Source organism: Sphaeramia orbicularis, chromosome 9 (genome assembly GCF_902148855.1).
Source record: "Sphaeramia orbicularis chromosome 9, fSphaOr1.1, whole genome shotgun sequence".
Classification (NCBI taxonomy): Eukaryota; Metazoa; Chordata; class Actinopteri; order Kurtiformes; family Apogonidae; genus Sphaeramia; species Sphaeramia orbicularis.
The window spans coordinates 7152055-7170720 of NC_043965.1; the positions used below are offsets into that span (position 1 = coordinate 7152055).

Consider the following 18666-nt stretch of genomic DNA (forward strand, 5'->3'; position numbering starts at 1 on the left):
CCAACCACTCACTGAACAGACCCATTTGGATGAGCACAGCTCCTCTTCCAGGTAGATGAAGGGATAATTAGTGGAATCACCTGTGTTAAGTGAACAGGTAGAACCAGTACATGGCAGGACTTTTACTCTGTGGAGCTGGGATTACCTACCTCTGAATATAACAGAAGAGAAAAAGTACTTTTGTAGGCTCAACATAAGCTATAATAGTACAAAGAACAGGATGGAAATTATAAAATGAATCTGAAACAGCTTTTACTTCATTGTTTGTGATTCATGACGATTCAAAGCTCATCTTATTATTGCGTCTGTCTTCCATGACCTCAGTATTCGACCCACCTCCACCTGGCGGAGGACTGTATGAACCGCTACCAGGGCGCCGTGGATAAACTCTGTCGTGTGGAACAGGTAAAGCACCACAGACCTTAGATGGACAAGAAGAACCTGATTCAGAAAAATTAACATGGATTTAATTTTTGGCAATGGCTACTGCCACAGTACTGTGGCACAAAATATGGGTTTGTCTATTTCCACAGACCAATCAAATGTTAGCATTTGTACTAGAGCCAAGCAGGGATACTGTTACATGAACTCATTCACCTCTTGTTTTTTTTGTTTTTTAACTCATTCTCCTCTTGTTTCCACAGTACTGTGGTCATATATGGTGTATACTTCAGTTCATTCTTTGGTGCATTTTGCTACCACAGTACTGTGGCAACTGATGGAAGAAGCCACAAATTGGTGATAGTATATAGTATAGAGGGTATGCACGTGATGTCACCGCTAGCGGAAGTCACCATGGTTACGTCCACTGAGTGGCAGAAAGAGGGAGATGAGTAGCGGCTTTGGCTTGAATACTACGAAAACTTTAGAACAATCTAAAAAATGGGGAAGAGCTGTTGTGTCATTGATCGCACAAATAGGTTTAAAAAGCACTCGGAGCTATCGTTTTAGCGGCGACCTAAAGCCAAAGACAGAAGAAGCAGATGGATCGCTGCAATTCATAGAAATAACTGGAATCCAGGCAACGAAATCTGGATTCGTGTCAGGTAACGTTAATTTATGCTGTATTCTTGCGTAAAATCATACCTTAAATTACGTATCGTTTTGGCTAACGTTCCTTCTTAGTAAAGCTCTTAATGTTAGCATCTGTCATTTAGTTCTATGTTTCAGAACTGAAACGTTTTTGTCTTCAGTTGTGTGATTGTGAACCTTGTGTTCTACATAATTTGTAAACTAGCTTAAACTGAGGCTAACCTAGTTTTCCAAATCAGGGGCTACTCTAGCACAAAGCTGTTGGATCTGTGTTGGATCCAGTATTTGATGTAAACTCTCCTTAAATCTCCACAGTACCAGTAGATCATCCACTCACTTGGGTCAGTACCAAGGGTTCAACTCCAGTAAATCAGTAGTGAACTGTGAGCACTACTGCTGGGCCTTTACCGCGGAAATCACCGCCAAGAAAATACGTCTGCACTGACAGAAAACCTCCAAAACAATAGTATGTTGAATTAAAGCACTCACCAGCTGGAATCCTCTAATTAATGATGACGAGGATGTCAACAACTCTGTGTCTTTTGGATGCTTTCAGCCTTTGCATTGGGGATTTTCCCAGCGTTGAAATCAGGTTCATATAAATGTCAGGATACGTGATTTCTGTCCTCATATCAATGTTGGTAGACCACTTGTTGTTTGGTAGCTCGTATGGATCCATGTCCAGTCCAACTGTCTTTAATTTCATGTTGTATTCCACATTTTTCCGGGTCTGGCTGTAGTTACTACTATACTCCGCCATGTTGAGCCGGTTTGTTTTTGCCACTCAGTCTGACTTAGAGGGGCGTGGCCCAGGGAGGAAATGACATATGTGCATTCCCTCTATAGAATAAAAATTATTGTTGTAAATACTCTGTATGTTGTTTTATGGGTTTTTTTGCTCTGGAGGCTGGAGAAGGTGGGTGGAGCTACATGTTAGATGCAGTAGCGTGCCGTTTGACTTCTCAGGTCTGTGTCAGTTCAGTGCTGTGGTCCTGTGGAATTCTGCACTCTGAACGTTGTCCCAGTGGCTGATTTATATCAATGTCAGATTTATCTACCCTCTTAATATAATCCAAACAAAACATTTTTCCGTATGATTTTGTTTCTGATATATTTTTTGTATCACATTCGATACACTGGCCGTTTTTGCAACTTTTTGCTGACAACAACATTAACTTTAGATACAAAAATAAATGTTACTAGTAATATTTTGAAAATATAGAACATTTCAGGTAGTTTTTTTTTTTTTTTTTTGCATAAAACTTTTTACAGCCTTTTTCTTTCTCTTGAATGACACCATAATGTCAATATTTTAAAATTTTCAACCAAATAACAATATAAGTTTTCTTCTTAATGTAACTTTAATGTGTGCTGGATGATTTAATGATAGCGGCCAGGTTGAACAAGACCAAAAAAAAAAAAGCCCTTCCACTGATGATAATCCACCAGGGGGCAGAAAACACATTTTGAGTCACATACAGCAGGTTTTTAAAGAAAGTATTGATCTAGTTGATTAGATAGAGGTCTCAGAACCTGGTGTAGCACATATGATACAAATGCTTTTATAGGGTCTGGGTTCAGATTAAACCTCTGTACCGACTGTGCAGACATTAGATGGATAATACGCTGTGTTGTTAAAATCCTCGTCCTGTGATGCGTTCAAGGACCTGGCGATGGGTACGGATGCAGAGGGAGAGAAGATTAAGGATCCCATGAGGCTCATCGTGCCCATCCTTCTGGACAGCAACGTCAGCATTTTGGACAAGATTCGCATCATCCTGCTCTACATCTTCCTTAAAAACGGTCCGATATCCACTTTATATCATTTAACGTTGTTCTGTTTGATAAGAAACACTAAAGACCACCAGTAACTTTACCTCATGTTTGATTGGAGTCTGAATAACGAACCATCCATGTTATTTCTTGTTGTTTTACATGTGAATCCTTTGTTTTCCTGTGAATGTCCATGCACTGAAACCATCTTCTGGTGGTTCTTCTACATGTGTTCAGGTGTGACTGAGGAGAACCTGTGTAAACTTCTCCAACACGCCAACATCCCACCAGAGGACAGCGACATCATCTCCAACATGGCCCACATGGGGGTACCCATAGTGTCTGAGGTGAGATGATCCGGACCTGGTTCTGAATGTGTCCTCACTGAACCAAGAAAACATTAACCCATAGAGACCCAGTGCTATATATATGCTCTATATTTAATGTTTCTTAAGTGATTAATCACCATTTATTAAAATATTATCTTCTTTATTTTGCAGTTTTTCAGTGTAGATTATGTATTTTCCTATTTTTAATTCACTGATCATGTAGGTGTTCATGAAAACTCAGAGTAAATGCAAAGGTTATTATATCAAAACAGACAAAACTGAATAAAATTGACTTTTTTGGCAAATCTCTCATTAACTGAACATAAACCCAGTGTGTCCATCCACTGTCATTGATCCAACTCTGTGGGTTTTACTGGTGAATCAATGTTGTAGAAGATACGGTGTTTCTACGGTAACTACGGAGCCTCTGGACGTCCAAATGGGTCATATCTGATGACCATGAAAAGATGATAAACTGCATTTTACACTAATTATTTACATGTATTGATAGAATTAGTGGATCAACAGGTATTAAACAGTTTAGATCAGTAGATGGTTTTGGTTTTTGAGGGTTAACAGAATAAATACAGGGTTCTGGATGTTATCAAACAATGAACTCTAATTATTTTTGTACATTTTATCCAATGAATAACTGAAGTAAAAGTGCATTTTACACCAATTATTTACATGTATTGATAGGATTAGTGGATCAACAGATATTAAACAGTTTAGATCAGTAGATGCTTTTGATGACCAGTGGATGTTTGGGTCTTTAAGGGTTAAACCTTTAAACATACCTGCTGTGCCCTACTAATATATTAACATATCGTATTTTAGAAAAGATCAGTATTTGTAACTGTCAGAATAAATATGATTCACATTTTAAGACATATTTCAACAATAATTCCTTTAGTGTCACTGCATTTGTAATTGATTTTCCATGGGGGTCCTATAGGATATGAACTTTTTCATTTATCTTTCATTCATTTTTCGTGCATTTCATGCATTGGTGCATGAATTGGAACCATTAAAACTAGGATCATCATGGAGTCTAAATGTTCTGTAATGTGGTTCATATGAATGAATGAATGAATGAATAAATGAATGAATTTGTATCATTGTGTCCTGCATAAGAATATGTCCAGCCCTTACATGGGCTTATAAGACACCAAAACTATAAACCAAACACCAAATACCAGACAATAGGTACAACAGATATAAACAAGACAAGGTACTGACCTATTTAAAAAAACACTTCTGCTGCTTTTTCCAGGCTTTACAAACAAATAACACTAATTTATATATATTCAGGGACAGACTGGGACTAAAAAAAGGCCCTGGACTTTTTTCAAAATGTAGGCCCACAACCTGTACACAATTACGCACCTGCCAGCGTGTCTAGATTAGGGCTGAACGATATGGACAAAATTTCATATCTCGATATTCATGCCAGATATCTCAATATCAATACGATACGATATGTCTACGGGTTCGGTGAAAACCAAGCATTTTTCAGAAAAATACAAATATCGTAATACAAAAGAATGTGGAAAGTGTAGTTTTATTTATAAGAACTCACTGCCAGTCATCAACATTAACATAAAGTAGGAATAAATGAAATTTGTTGTGACTGCCAGAGCTGTACGAGGAGGGCGAGCGCAGGGGAAATCTATATCGTTTATATTGTTGGTTTTTCGATATTAGTATCTTGAATGTTCATATCTCGATATCAATACGATAACGATATATCTTTCAGCCCTAGTCTAGATACTCTACCACAAGCCTAGACAGATAATAACATTTCACAATCAACAATTATTTGTGTTAATTTATGTATGTATTGTAACCCAGGACTTGAGATTCTTCCTTCAAACACTGTTGTCACTTTGGTATGGAGGTATAAAACATTATGAAAGCTGAATTTATTATACATTATGCCTACACTTGTACTTTATTAACCTTGGTATAAGTTGTTGTACAGGGTGGGGAAGCAAAATTTACAATATTTTGAGGCAGGGATTGAAAGACAGTGTATGACCAATTAGTTTATTGAAAGTCATGAGAATTTATTTGCCACAAGAAAATTGACATAATAGAAAATGTTTTTATTCTATGTGTCCTCCTCCTTTCTCAATAACTGCCTTCACACGCTTCCTGAAACTTGCGCAAGTGTTCCTCAAATATTGGGGTGACAACTTCTCCCATTCTTCTTTAATAGTATCTTCCAGACTTTCTGGTAATAGTTTTGCTCATAGTCATTCTCTTCTTTCCATTATAAACAGTCTTTATGGACACTCCAACTATTTTTGAAATCTCCTTTGGTGTGACGAGTGCATTCAGCAAATCACACACTCTTTGACGTTTGCTTTCCTGATTACTCATATGGGCAAAAGTTTCTGAAAAGGTATGGATAATAGTGTTAGGTATGATTATGACATCAATATATGTTTGGTTTCAAAACAATTGACGTAGTGCCTGCTGAGAAAAAACAACTAAATGTTCATTGTAAATTTTGCTTCCCCACCCTGTACATGATCATAAACTGTTGTAATGTCTCTTCTAATGCATTATAAAGTCTTATGAATGTGCGCTTAATGCATTATAAACTAGACCTTCAAATAAAGTGTTACCAAAAGATCTTTCAGGACTTCAGAGGCTCCGTGTCGTTGTCCACTTATGTGCAGCTGCCACTTAAACACAATCTGCCTCATCTTCATGTCCCTTAAACACAATCAGATGAAGTCACTTTGCCTCTGATCACCTTTAAGAAGCCACTCTAAGGCCACGGTGCTGAAGATAAGACCGCCGAGGGTCTGACGTAAGTTAGTAATGAAAAGGCTGAACGATACAATCGGTCTGGTTTCAGGGCGCCCCCAAGAAAACCAAGAAACCCGACCGCAAGGAGCGAATCAGCGAGCAGACGTACCAGCTGTCCAGGTGGACGCCGTACATCAAAGACATCATCGAGGTGCGTCTCATCTACCTCCACCGCTCATATCGATCCTGATTCTAGAGGCTGATAAAAGGCTGATGTCGTTTAGTTTGGAACTCAAGTCAGGACTTCCTGTTTTATTTTGGTTCGCTTTCACATTCACTGTAGATCAGAGGTGTCAAAGTCATTATAGTTCAGCTTCCAAAATGATCTCAAATGAGCCGGACCAGGAAAATAAGAACATAATAACCAACAAATAATGACAACTCCAAATGTATCTATTTGTTGTAATGCAAAAAAATAACATTAAATTATGAAAATATTGACATTTATGAACTATCCAAACAAAAACATGTAAATAACTCGAAAAAACTGAAATGTCATAAAAAATTAATTAATAAATAAATAAATGCAATTTTTACAATATTATGCCTCAAATTATCATATATACATGTTTATTACAGTTCAGATCTACAAATGCACAAAATATTTAATAACAGGCAGAATATTATTAAAATCTGATGCTAGAGGCTGATAAAAGGCTGATGTCGTTTAGTTTGGAACTCAAGTCAGGACTTCCTGTTTTGTTTTGGTTCGCTTTCACATTCACTGTAGATCAGAGGTGTCAAAGTCATTATAGTTCAGCTTCCAAAATGATCTCAAATGAGCCGGACCAGGAAAATAAGAACATAATAACCAACAAATAATGACAACTCCAAATGTATCTATTTGTTGTAATGCAAAAAAATAACATTAAATTATGAAAATATTGACATTTATGAACTATCCAAACAAAAACATGTAAATAACTCGAAAAAACTGAAATGTCATAAAAAATTAATTAATAAATAAATAAATGCAATTTTTACAATATTATGCCTCAAATTATCATATATACATGTTTATTACAGTTCAGATCTACAAATGCACAAAATATTTAATAACAGGCAGAATATTATTAAAATCTGATGCTAGAGGCTGATAAAAGGCTGATGTCGTTTAGTTTGGAACTCAAGTCAGGACTTCCTGTTTTGTTTTGGTTCGCTTTCACATTCACTGTAGATCAGAGGTGTCAAAGTCATTATAATTCAGCTTCCAAAATGATCTCAAATGAGCCGGACCAGGAAAATAATAACATAATAACCTACAAATAATGATTTATCTTTTTGTTTTAGTCCCAAAAATAACACTACATTATGAAAATATTGACATTTACAAACCATTCAAACAAAAACATGTAAATAACTCGAAAAAACTGAAATTTCTTAAAAAATTAATAAATAAATAAGTACAGTTTTAACACTATTATGCTTCAAAATATCATATATACATGTTCATTACAGATCAGATCTACAAAGGCACAAAACATTTAATAACAAGCAGAATATCGTTAAATTACACTTAATTTTCTCTAGACATTTCAGGTTGTTCATATTTGCTCAGGTTATTCACATTTTATTGTTAAAGGATAGTTTGTTAATGTAAATATTCTCATAATTTAATTGTTTTTTGCACTAAAACAACAAGAAACATTTGAAGTTTTTATTATTTAGAGGTACAACATAATATTATTTTCACATTAAACCAAAAAGACAATTTGGAGTCATTATTTATAGGTTATTATGTTATTATTTTGCTTCAGATCATATTGGTTTGTATGTGGAACCTGAACTAAAACCAGTTGAATATCCTTGACTGTTAATATCTTCAGTGTATTTTTTACACTGAAGGACCAGATTGGAACACCGCCCGCATGTTTGACACCCCTGATGTAGAGAAAAAAACAAAGTTAATCATTAAACCGACAGATGTTTGTTGACGACTGATAAAAGACGAACTGGCTTTAATGTGAAATGTGAGTGCGTTGATGGATGGATGTGTTTGGACTAAACTGTTGTGACTGATGTTTCCACAGGATGCCATCGAGGACAAACTCGACCCCAAACAGTTCCCATACATCTCCCAACGACAAGCGTCTGCCAAAGCCAGCGCTCCGTCCAGGTGAGGAGATGTTTTTAACATAATGTCCTAACAGACATCACCTCTGGAAGACGTTGCTGTTCTTATTTCTAAGCTTTTACAATGAAATAAACAGTAAAATTCTGGAATAAACATGGGTGTGGTGGTGTTGCAGTGGCTCCACATGCAGACCAATATGATCTCAGATGGACCGGACTAGTAAAATTTCATTATAAACTTTCAGTGTGTATATTTACACCGCGTAAAATAGCACGCCATCAGCGCGATTAGTGGGTAGCGCAAGTAGTGGTCAGGGTTAGGTTCAGGGTTAGCACAATTAGCAGTTAGCACAATTAGCAGTTAGCGCGATTAGTGGTTAGGGTTAGGTTTAGGGTTAGCGCAATTAGTGATTAGGGTTAGGGCTAGGTTTAGAGTTAGGTTCAGGGTTAGCGCAATTAGTGATTAGGGTTAGGGCTAGGTTTAGAGTTAGGTTCAGGGTTAGCGCAATTAGCAGCTACCGCAATTAGTGGTTAGGGTTAGGTTTAGGGTTAGTGCAGTTAGCGGTTAGCATTAGGGTTAGGGCTAGGTTTATTGTTAGGGCTAGGTTAAGGGTTAGCGCAATTAGCAGCTAATGCGATTAGTGGTTAGGTTTAGGTTTAGGGTTAGCGCAATTAGCTGTTAGGGTTAGGTTTAGGGTTAGTGCAATTAGCTGTTAGGGTTAGGTTTAGGGTTAGTGCAATTAGCTGTTAGTGTTAGGTTTAGGGTTAGTATAATTAGCGGTTAGGGTTAGGTTTAGGGTTAGTGCAGTTAGTGGTTAAGGTTAGGTTTAGGGTTAGTATAATTAGTGGTTAGGGTTACGTTTAGGGTTAGTGCAGTTAGTGGTTAGGGTTAGGTTTAGGGTTAGCGCAATTAGCTGTTAGTGTTAGGTTTAGGGTTAGTATAATTAGTGGTTAGGGTTAGGTTTAGGGTTAGTATAATTAGTGGTTAGGGTTAGGTTTAGGGTTAGTGCAGTTAGTGGTTAGGGTTAGGTTTAGGGTTAGTATAATTAGTGGTTAGGGTTACGTTTAGGGTTAGTGCAATTAGCCGTTAGGGTTAGGTTTAGGGTTAGCGCAATTAGCCGTTAGTGTTAGGAATTAGGGTTAGTGTAATTAGTGGTTAGGGTTAGGTTTAGGGTTAGTGCAATTAACAGTTAGGGTTAGGGTAAGTGCAATTAGCCGTTAGGGTAAGGTTTAGGGTTAGCACGATTAGTGGTTAGGGATTAGCAGCTAGCGCACTGACACGCCATCAAATGGTGTTAAATAACACGCGAAAGGATGAAAATGTGTACGTATAGCACTCCAAATGCAATAAACTGGCGTCACATACAATGTGATTTCCTGACATCAGTCTGAAAATAGTAACATAATAACCTATATATAATGACAATTCCATTTTTTTTCTCTGTGTTTTAGTACAAAACAGTAAAATGACATGAACATGTTTATAATCACAAACTATCTTTTCACAAAAAGTGTGACTAACCTGAAAAAAACCTGAACAACCTGGAATTTATTTAGAAAAATAAGTGCAGTTGTAACTATATCACGCCTCTGTTTATCATTTACACAAGTGCATTAGAACTAACAGATCAGTGGATCTACAAATGCACAAAACAGGAAAACATACAATAAAGTAAATACTGTACATTTTTTTTTATAAATCCATGTGTTTCCTTGTGTCCAGAGTGAAAATTTTAAATTAGTTTATGAAAATATTTACATCTATAAAAACTGTCTTTCAAAAAAATTGCAAATAACATGAACAACCAGACATTTGTTTAGACAAATATGTGCAATTTTAACAATATTCTGCCTCAGTTTATCATTTACACGTGTGCATAATAACGTACAGATCACAGTGGATCTACAAATACATAAAACATTTAATAACAGGCAGAATATTGTTAGAATTCCATTGATTTTTACTAATGAATTTCAGGATATTCCCATTTTTTGTGAAAGGAAATTTTGTCAGTGTAAATATTTTCCCATTGTGATTTTACTTTTGCAATTTTTCAATGTGAATAACCTGAACAAATATGAACAACCTAATTAAATAAGGATGACAAGTCCGAATTTGTGTCTTTGTTTTAAAGGACAGTTTGTTAATGGAAATAATTTCATAATTTAAGGGGTTTTTGCACTAAAACAAAGAGAAAAATCAGGAGTTGTCATTATTTATAGGAATAATGTAATATTATTTTTTCCACGTTAAACCAAGAAGAACATTTGGTGTGAAACATAAGGTTCGTGGGCCAAAACCAGCCACTGAAAGGTCCAAACTGGAACATGGAATGAATTTGTATAATGAACAAAATTAGATCAATGGTGTGAAAATTATTTTAGTTCAGAGGAAACATACAGACCAGTATGATCTCCAGTAAAATAATAACATTAAAACCTATAAATAATGACTCCCTTTAAATAAACACATATCAGCAGACACTGAATATTTCCTTTTTTTCCTCCTAATCAGCGCTCGCTACGGCAACTGGCATAAGAACAGGGGTCCGACAGAGATGAAGACGGGGCCGAGGATCATCGTCTTCATCATCGGAGGGATGACGCACAGCGAGATGCGCTGTGTGTACGAGGTGACGCAGGCCAACGGCAAATGGGAGGCGCTGATCGGTGAGTTATATGGACGGAAAGAAACAAGAACTACACCTGGTTAAACATCATCAGGGGTAAACAGCTGATCTGGCTTTGGTGAAATCTGAGAAAAGGACACGAAAATGATGAAAAGGTGCAACAGGAAGCACTTTTCATGTTTGGTTTGAGTTTATTATACATGAACAAAAACATATCTATGGATATTTTAGATATTTTATTCCATTTCTGCAGATATAACCCTAAATCCTACTTATTTGCCCTCACAGTTTGATTCTTATTCATTTTTAAATATTATATTAAGATTTTTCACAGAGTATCCCTTGTGTTTAAAGTAGAAATAACACAAAGAAACAGACAAAAGTGATTGTTTAACCCTTCGGTATCCCATCCAGCAAAGCCCTTACTAAGCACCAAGTGTGCGTTTTTCGCGCACTTGTGGAATAATGTCAAAAAATTTTTAATACAGTTTGTTTTTAATTCTTTTACACTTTTTTTCTATTTCATCAACTTGAGCCATAAATAAAAATACCAAATACTCAATTATTGTCACATTTTTTAACCCTTTTCATGCTGTGTTTGTAATGTAACCAACCATTTTTTTGGATGCAAAAAACACACAAAAAAATATTTTTTTCAATATACTTCATAAAAAGTGGATTACATATTATTTATATATATATTATTAACTCCAACATTGGTTAATTTGCATTATTATTTTTGGCGCTAGGTCAAATGTTCAGAAATACTAGCATCTGTCACCAAGTGTGCGTAAAATGCACACTTATAAATCTAACTATTAAATATTATATATTGATTTATTTTTCTGCTCTAATTTGATTTTATTTTTGTAAATTCAGGTCAGCCCTAATCATACATATCAAACGGAAGAAATAGTGCGTTTTAGGCACACTTGGGAGACAGATGCTACTCTTGTAATTTTCTTTTGTTTACAATGTGCAAATTTTAGTTGGTGGCCAGAATTTTAAAGATCATGCAAAAATGAAGAACTTTTGAATTCTAACCTTATTTAAATTGTGAAAAATAATATGAAGTTTTTTAAAACAAAGTGCAAAGTGTGCGTAAAAGGCGCACCTGGATACCGGAGGGTTAAAAACAATTGTATTGCATGTTGCTAAAGTTGCTAATGCTAACGTAATGCTGAAGTTAATGAGGGTGAAGAAAGCTCCAGATATGTCACAGATTATAAAAAGGGAATGTTTAAAGTATGATGGTTGACTTTAGTGATGTTCCGATGTCTTTATGACATGGTATTTTTTTTTCTTAAATTACTGCTAAATGTCAGATTTTCTCTGTGAATATTCATCTGTTCTGTATTAATTGTCCCATATTTGACGTTCCGCTCTGTCGGACTCTTTCGTATCCTGTTGGAAGCGGGTGGATCCGTCTGACAGTCGGATCTTGCTGATGCGTTTTGTCCTGAAAGCGTATATTTGTGTTTGGTGTTCGGCTGACTCAGCTTCTATGTGACGGCATTAATCCCACTGTTGTTGTGACTCTGTGGGAACAGATGCAGTGTCAGGTAGAGGAAGGAGAGGAAAGCACTGAATCAGCCGTTCACGTTTCACTGGAGTCATTCTGACCTCTGAGCACGCTCTGAACACAAGTTTGGAAATGGTTCATATAGAAACAGGCCGGTCAGACATTCCACTTCAGTTGACAAATAAGATGTTTTCCAACCACAAATTTAATGATCAGTCATAGAAATTCCTCTAAAATGGAAAATAATCTGATTTAGAAAATATGATGTGTTCCTGTGTTCCTTCCGGATCTTATCTTATCTTATCTTATCTTATCTTATCTTATCTTATCTTATCTTATCTTATCTTATCGTAATGTATTGTATCTTAGCTTATCGTTATGTATCATATCTTATCTTATTGTAACGTATCTTATCATAATGTATTGTATCTTAGCTTATCGTAATGTATTGTATGTTATTGTAATGTATTGTATCTCATCTTATCGTAATGTATCGTGTCTTATCTTAATGTATCGTATCTTAGCTTATCGTAATGTATCGTATCTTATTGTAATGTATTGTATCTCATCTTATCATAATGTATCGTATTTTATTTTAATGTATTGTATCTCATCTTATCGTAATGTATCGTATCTTATCGTAATGTATCTTATCTTATCGTAATGTATCTTATCTTATCGTAATGTATCATATCTTATCTTATCATAATGTATCTTATCTTAATATATCGTAGCTTATCTTATCGTAATGTATCTTATCGTAATGCATCGCATCTTATCTTATTGTAATGTATCTTATCGTAATGCATCGTATCTTACCATAATATATCGTAGCTTATCTTATCGTAATGTATCTTATCTTATTGTAATGCATCTTATCTTATCTTATCGTAATGTATCTTATCATAATGCATCGTATCTTATCTTATCGTAATGCATCTTATTGCAATGTATCTTATCTTATTGTGATGTATCGTATCTTATTGTAATGCATCGTATCTTATCTTATCTTATCGTAATGCATCTTATCTTATCGTAATATATTGTATCTTATCATAATGTATTGTATCTTATCTTATCTTATCTAAAATGCACTCAACCACAAGTGAAAATTTTTATTCTATCCGAATAAAGACTAAAAGTAAGAAACCGTTAGTGAATGCCACACATCTATGGCTCCAAACAAAAGTCCCAGTACATATGTTTGTATTTGGTTTCTTGCATGAGGCCCAGTATTCGTCCTGTTGTGGTTCCAGTATCCTCACCAGTGTCCTCAGTATTTTACGTGGTTCAGATCTGGATCGGAGCTGAGTTTTCAGGGTTTTGTCATTTGTAGGTTCGACCCACATCGTCACCCCCCCTAAGTACCTAAAGGAGCTGCAACACCCCGACTTCCTGGACCCCAACGCCCCAGCAGAGGGCGCCGAGGAGCAGCCAGCAGAGTGAAAACACATGTTGAAGTAAATACTGAACAAGAGGCCTGACGTGTTTGTGAATCCCAGTGTTCCCTCGTGTCCAGTGTCCCGTCTGTAGACCTTCATTTTGTGACTTGATGTAATCACTGAAATATATACTCCTCTGTAAATGTGAATCTGCTGCGAAGGACACTTTTAATCACATTTAGCCACATTAGCATCTAAAGTAAACATAATTTCTACACAGATCTTTCCCATCATTCACCTCTGTCTCAGAATGAAACCCATGCTGCAGCTGGTATTCAAATGGTGAACCACATTCCAATCAGGTGGACATGTTGGATTTATTCAGAAAAGTTGCAGAAAATTTTGGTATATACCACCAGAGTCTGTGCTGCCTTCATGTACTATCGGGAAAATGATCCTTTCCACTAGTGCAGGGTTATCAAACTCATGTTAGTTCAGGTTCCACACGCAGTCCAATTTGATTGCATAAATAAAACTATAAATTATGACAATTTCATTTGTTCTTTATGTTTTAATGTAATAAAGTAAAATTACATCACGAAAATTTTTATGTTTGCAAACTATCCTTTCACAAAAAATGCGAGTAACCTGAACAAGCACAAATGACAGGAAATTAAAATATATATATATATATACAGGGTGGGGAAGCAAAATTTACAATGAACATTTAGTTGTTTTTTCTCAGCAGGCACTACGTCAGTTATTTTGAAACCAAACATATATTGATGTCATAATCATACCTAACACTATTATCCATACCTTTTCAGAAACTTTTGCCCATATGAGTAATCAGGAAAGCAAACGTCAAAGAGTGTGTGATTTGCTGAACGCACTCGTCACACCAAAGGAGATTTCAAAAATAGTTGGAGTGTCCATAAAGACTGTTTATAATGGAAAGAAGAGAATGACTATGAGCAAAACTATTACCAGAAAGTCTGGAAGATACTATTAAAGAAGAATGGGAGAAGTTGTCACCCCAATATTTGAGGAACACTTGTGCAAGTTTCAGGAAGCGTGTGAAGGCAGTTATTGAGAAAGAAGGAGGACACATAGAATAAAAACATTTTCTATTATGAAAATTTTCTTGTGGCAAATAAATTCTCATGACTTTCAATAAACTAATTGGTCATACACTGTCTTTCAATCCCTGCCTCAAAATATTGTAAATTTTGCTTCCCCACCATATATATACATATATATATATATATATATATATATATATATATATATATATATATATATATATATATATATATATAAATGTGTGTGTGTGTTTATTTTAACAATATTCTAGAATACACTTTATTTGTCATTTGCACAGATGCATCCCAGTATAGGTACTTTGGAATTCTTGTGCATTTCCCCGAGTCACAGAAAAAAAAAAGATATGAACAAAAACAGAAACAAAACATAAACACAGCTAAAACATATTAAAACATGTAAAGTAGAATACTGTATCAGAAAAAAAATAAAAGTACTGAGAGGTGAAAAAAAAAAAAGTTATTGCACATTTGATTAAAATAAAATATATATAAAATATTCTGCCTCAGTTTATCATTCATACATGTGCATTATAACTTACAGATCACAGTGGATCTACGAATACACAAAACATTTAGTAACAGGCAGAATATTGTTAAAATTGCACTTATTTTTCTTAAGAAATTTCAGATTGTTAAAGGTTGCCGCTAAATTTATTTATAAATATATACAGTTTTGTCCAAAAGTCTCAGTCCAACATTTGGTTTGTTGGTTAAAGTTCTACTGCCCACACATGTATTTGTCAGTGTCTGTATTTAGTTCTAATCTAATATATGCGAAGTATGAACAGCAGGAAAAAGGACATTTTCAGGTTAAAAACAGCTTTTATAAACCAAAGTGGTTGAATTTAGTGTGACCTCCCTTTAACCCTTTTGTTCAGACAATATGAGATTTATTGCATTATTATTTTTTTTATGTTTTCTATCATGTTTCATTCAACACATGTCAGACATTTCTAATTGTTTTTGCTGCTTCTTGTCATGGGGTCAAAGGTCACACTAAATAGTCACTTAAACCTTTACAACACATTTAGTTCAGTTTTTTGTGTCTTTTAGGCTGTTGCACATATTTCCAGTATTTTCTTGTTGTATCTGATGAAAAGAGAATGACAGATAAATATATATAATCATGTAAACACTGAAAAAACAAAGATAAAGGTGGAATAAGACTTTACATTGGACTGTATACAGGTATTTTTAGTTGAAATCTTCCCATTTAATGTGTTTTTTGTCGTACTGTTCCTCACCCTCACTCTGCATTGTGACTTGTTTCCTCCACCGTGTTGTTCATCTTGTATTTTCTGTCCCTGATTTTGGCAATTTCTGTTTTTGTGACCTTACAGAAAGAGAAATGTCACTGTAACTTCACCACTGAATGTCATTCTAGTTCCTGAAAATCCGTGCTGTCTGGATGTTTTTAAGTGTTTTGTGCTCGTTCACCGGTTTAGACGCCAAAATGATCCATGTTTCAGCCGCGTATTTGATCAGTTATTTATATTATCAGCAATTAAATGTGAGATTCTACAGATCCATTCTCTCCACAGTGTCCTGGTTGTTTACACCCTGTTCATTTCCAGTTGTTAGATATCCCATAATTCACTGCATTTGTTTCATTTGTGTTTTCCAGGATCCACAGATATCTTCACCCCTTCTCGCCTTCTAAAAGCCCTCAAAGACTTGGAGAAAGATCAGACCGGATAAGAACCTCCGTAGTCCTCCGGCGACCAACAGCAGTAACACCAACAAGCCCCGCCCCCTGCCCCCAGCCCTTACCCCGCCCCCTCAGCATGGCTCATCTGACGTAGACCTGATGTTAAAAACCGCATAAACCTTCAGACCGACAGAAGACTTTGGATTTGTGTTGAATGTTGTCTTTATCGTGGGACTTTCATAGGCTGGTTGTTTATTCACAAATGTTAACGTGACTTAGTCTAGTCGATGGAACGAGAGTACAAGATTTTGAAAGGAAACGAAGTGAATTTGGGGACGGTTCTTCCTCTGCTTTTTACAGGATCTGACATCGAATCCACGTAGGCCCTGTTGGCGTCCTGTCGTAACCTCCTGTTAACTGACGTAGTGCTTTTTTTCCGTGCAGTTCTAATGATAAACAGTGTTGTGTCCGACCTGGGAACAGTCCCTCCGATGGTCCGTTTACTGTAGCGCAAACGTATACATATACAGCAGTGTTGGAGTTTCTGTCCTGTGCATTGTCTCTATACTCAGCAGTGTATTTTTATTTTGTCCTGTAGAGATCCAGGCTCCTTTTTGGTTCCGATGTTGTCGTTTTTTTTTTGTTTTCTAGCGGTTCTTGAAGTAGTATCCACTGTGTAAGAAGAGAGATGTCTGCGCTTTTATGTCCGCATCCGTCGACTGTAACGCTGAAGGATGTGTGTTACGCTAATAAAGTGGCTTCCATTAAAAAACTTTTATGAGTTTTCTTTAACGTCGACGTCACATCTATAGAGGGTGTGCACATACGTCACTTCCCCCCCAGGCCACGCCCCTCTAAATCAGACTATGTAAACACACAGCAAGCAGGAAATCTGAAAAACCACAATTAATTTTGGTAAATGAACTACTGCCCCAGTTTCGTTATCTTTAAACCACCGTGGTACTCTAAGGCTGTATTCACACCTACCACGTTTGGTCCGTTTAAAACGGACCAGAGTTCATTTCCCCAGAAAGTCCAGACTTTTTTTTAGGTGCGAATACAAATATGCGAACTCTGATTCGAACCAAACAAGCGGACTGAGACCCCCTCTTCTAGGCTTCCAAACAGACTCTGGGCCGGTTCACTTCTGGTGTGGATATAACTGACCTCGAACCGAACCAAACCAAGGAATCTTGTGCCTTTTTGTGCTTGATGAGCCACCGTAGCCGCTGGAAGTAGCCGAGGTTTACGGGTGGTCAGAGCGAACAGCAGCAGCTATGAGCTGTGGACAGACATGGAGCAATGAGGAAACTGAGTCTGCCGTTGACATTTGGTCAGATGCCCGTATTATGAAACTGGCTCCGACTGAGCTTTTCTTGAGTGTTAATATTATTTTCGAAAATTTGTGTCAGTAAAAATACAATTTATATTCCAAAAATGATAACTGTATGTAGGAGTACCACGATTATTTTCATCAACACCGGCTGTCTCTGGTTCACCCCGCCCCCGACTTTTCTGTCCAATGCTAGCGCAGTTCGTCACATGCGTGCTTCTGTTCACGCATTTCGGTCCACTTGCAAAAAGTGCAATGTGAATGCAATAAGACCCAAAAGAAAAAAATTAAGTCCGCATTTGATCCGAATCAAATAACACTGGTCTACAAGGAAAATGCTTCCAGAATAAAAGTAATGAAATTTTACCACATGAGAGTCACTGATAAAGAAAAATCAAGTCAAAAATGCTGGTTGGCTGAACTTTCCAAGTTACAGCCTTGGGTCAAAATGTGAAATTCAAGAATTAATGAGAGAATGGGTTTGACTCAAAAGACTGACTCTGACTGACTCTCAGAGCTACAAGATCTACTTCCAAACACTGTCTGCACATTAGAATACATTCACTTTACAGGTTCTATTTAGTGGAAGATTTATAAAACCATTATATAAATGTACATAAACCAATATATATGTGTAATAACACTTAATCATATACCTTGAAAACATCAGCAAACCAGCACTTTTGTCATTTTTTCCAATTAATCTTATTAAAATACTTAACATTTAGCGCATTTAATGTCTGAAGCAAATCATTTCTAAAAAAAATTGTAGACCAGTGTAAGCGGACCAAAGGACTTTTCAGGTGTGAATACAGCCTAAAGCTCCAGTTATCTGGACAAAAAGCTGCGTGTTCTAGAGATTTTTGGACCAACGGTGGCTCTGGACTACTCCATTTAGGCTGCTTACCAGAGAGGGGGGGTTGCATAATGTAAATTAACTCACCAGTTAAGTTTCGGATGGATGAACCAAACCAGGAGAAATGAAGAATTCACCAAAAAGAAGGGTTGAGATTTTAAAAAGTTA

At 36.2% G+C, this 18666-nt stretch overlaps 1 protein-coding gene across 4 annotated transcripts in view; it reads left to right on the forward strand.

Annotated features, from left to right (window-relative positions):
- Window positions 1–17078, forward strand: part of stxbp1b (syntaxin binding protein 1b) — a 58338-nt gene extending 41260 nt beyond the window's left edge. Inside the window, exons 13-20 of one of the 4 annotated variants that reach the window (XM_030144437.1) lie at window positions 325–405; window positions 2697–2835; window positions 3043–3152; window positions 6001–6102; window positions 7982–8067; window positions 10537–10694; window positions 13513–13636; window positions 16286–17078. In XM_030144437.1, the coding sequence (XP_030000297.1) occupies window positions 325–405; window positions 2697–2835; window positions 3043–3152; window positions 6001–6102; window positions 7982–8067; window positions 10537–10694; window positions 13513–13622 (786 nt within the window). In that variant the 3' untranslated portion in view covers window positions 13623–13636; window positions 16286–17078. The remainder of the gene's footprint in view (window positions 1–324; window positions 406–2696; window positions 2836–3042; window positions 3153–6000; window positions 6103–7981; window positions 8068–10536; window positions 10695–13512; window positions 13637–16285) is intronic. The other 3 variants (XM_030144438.1, XM_030144439.1, XM_030144440.1) reach the window with 3 other exon arrangements.
- Window positions 17079–18666: the final 1588 nt, after the last annotated feature.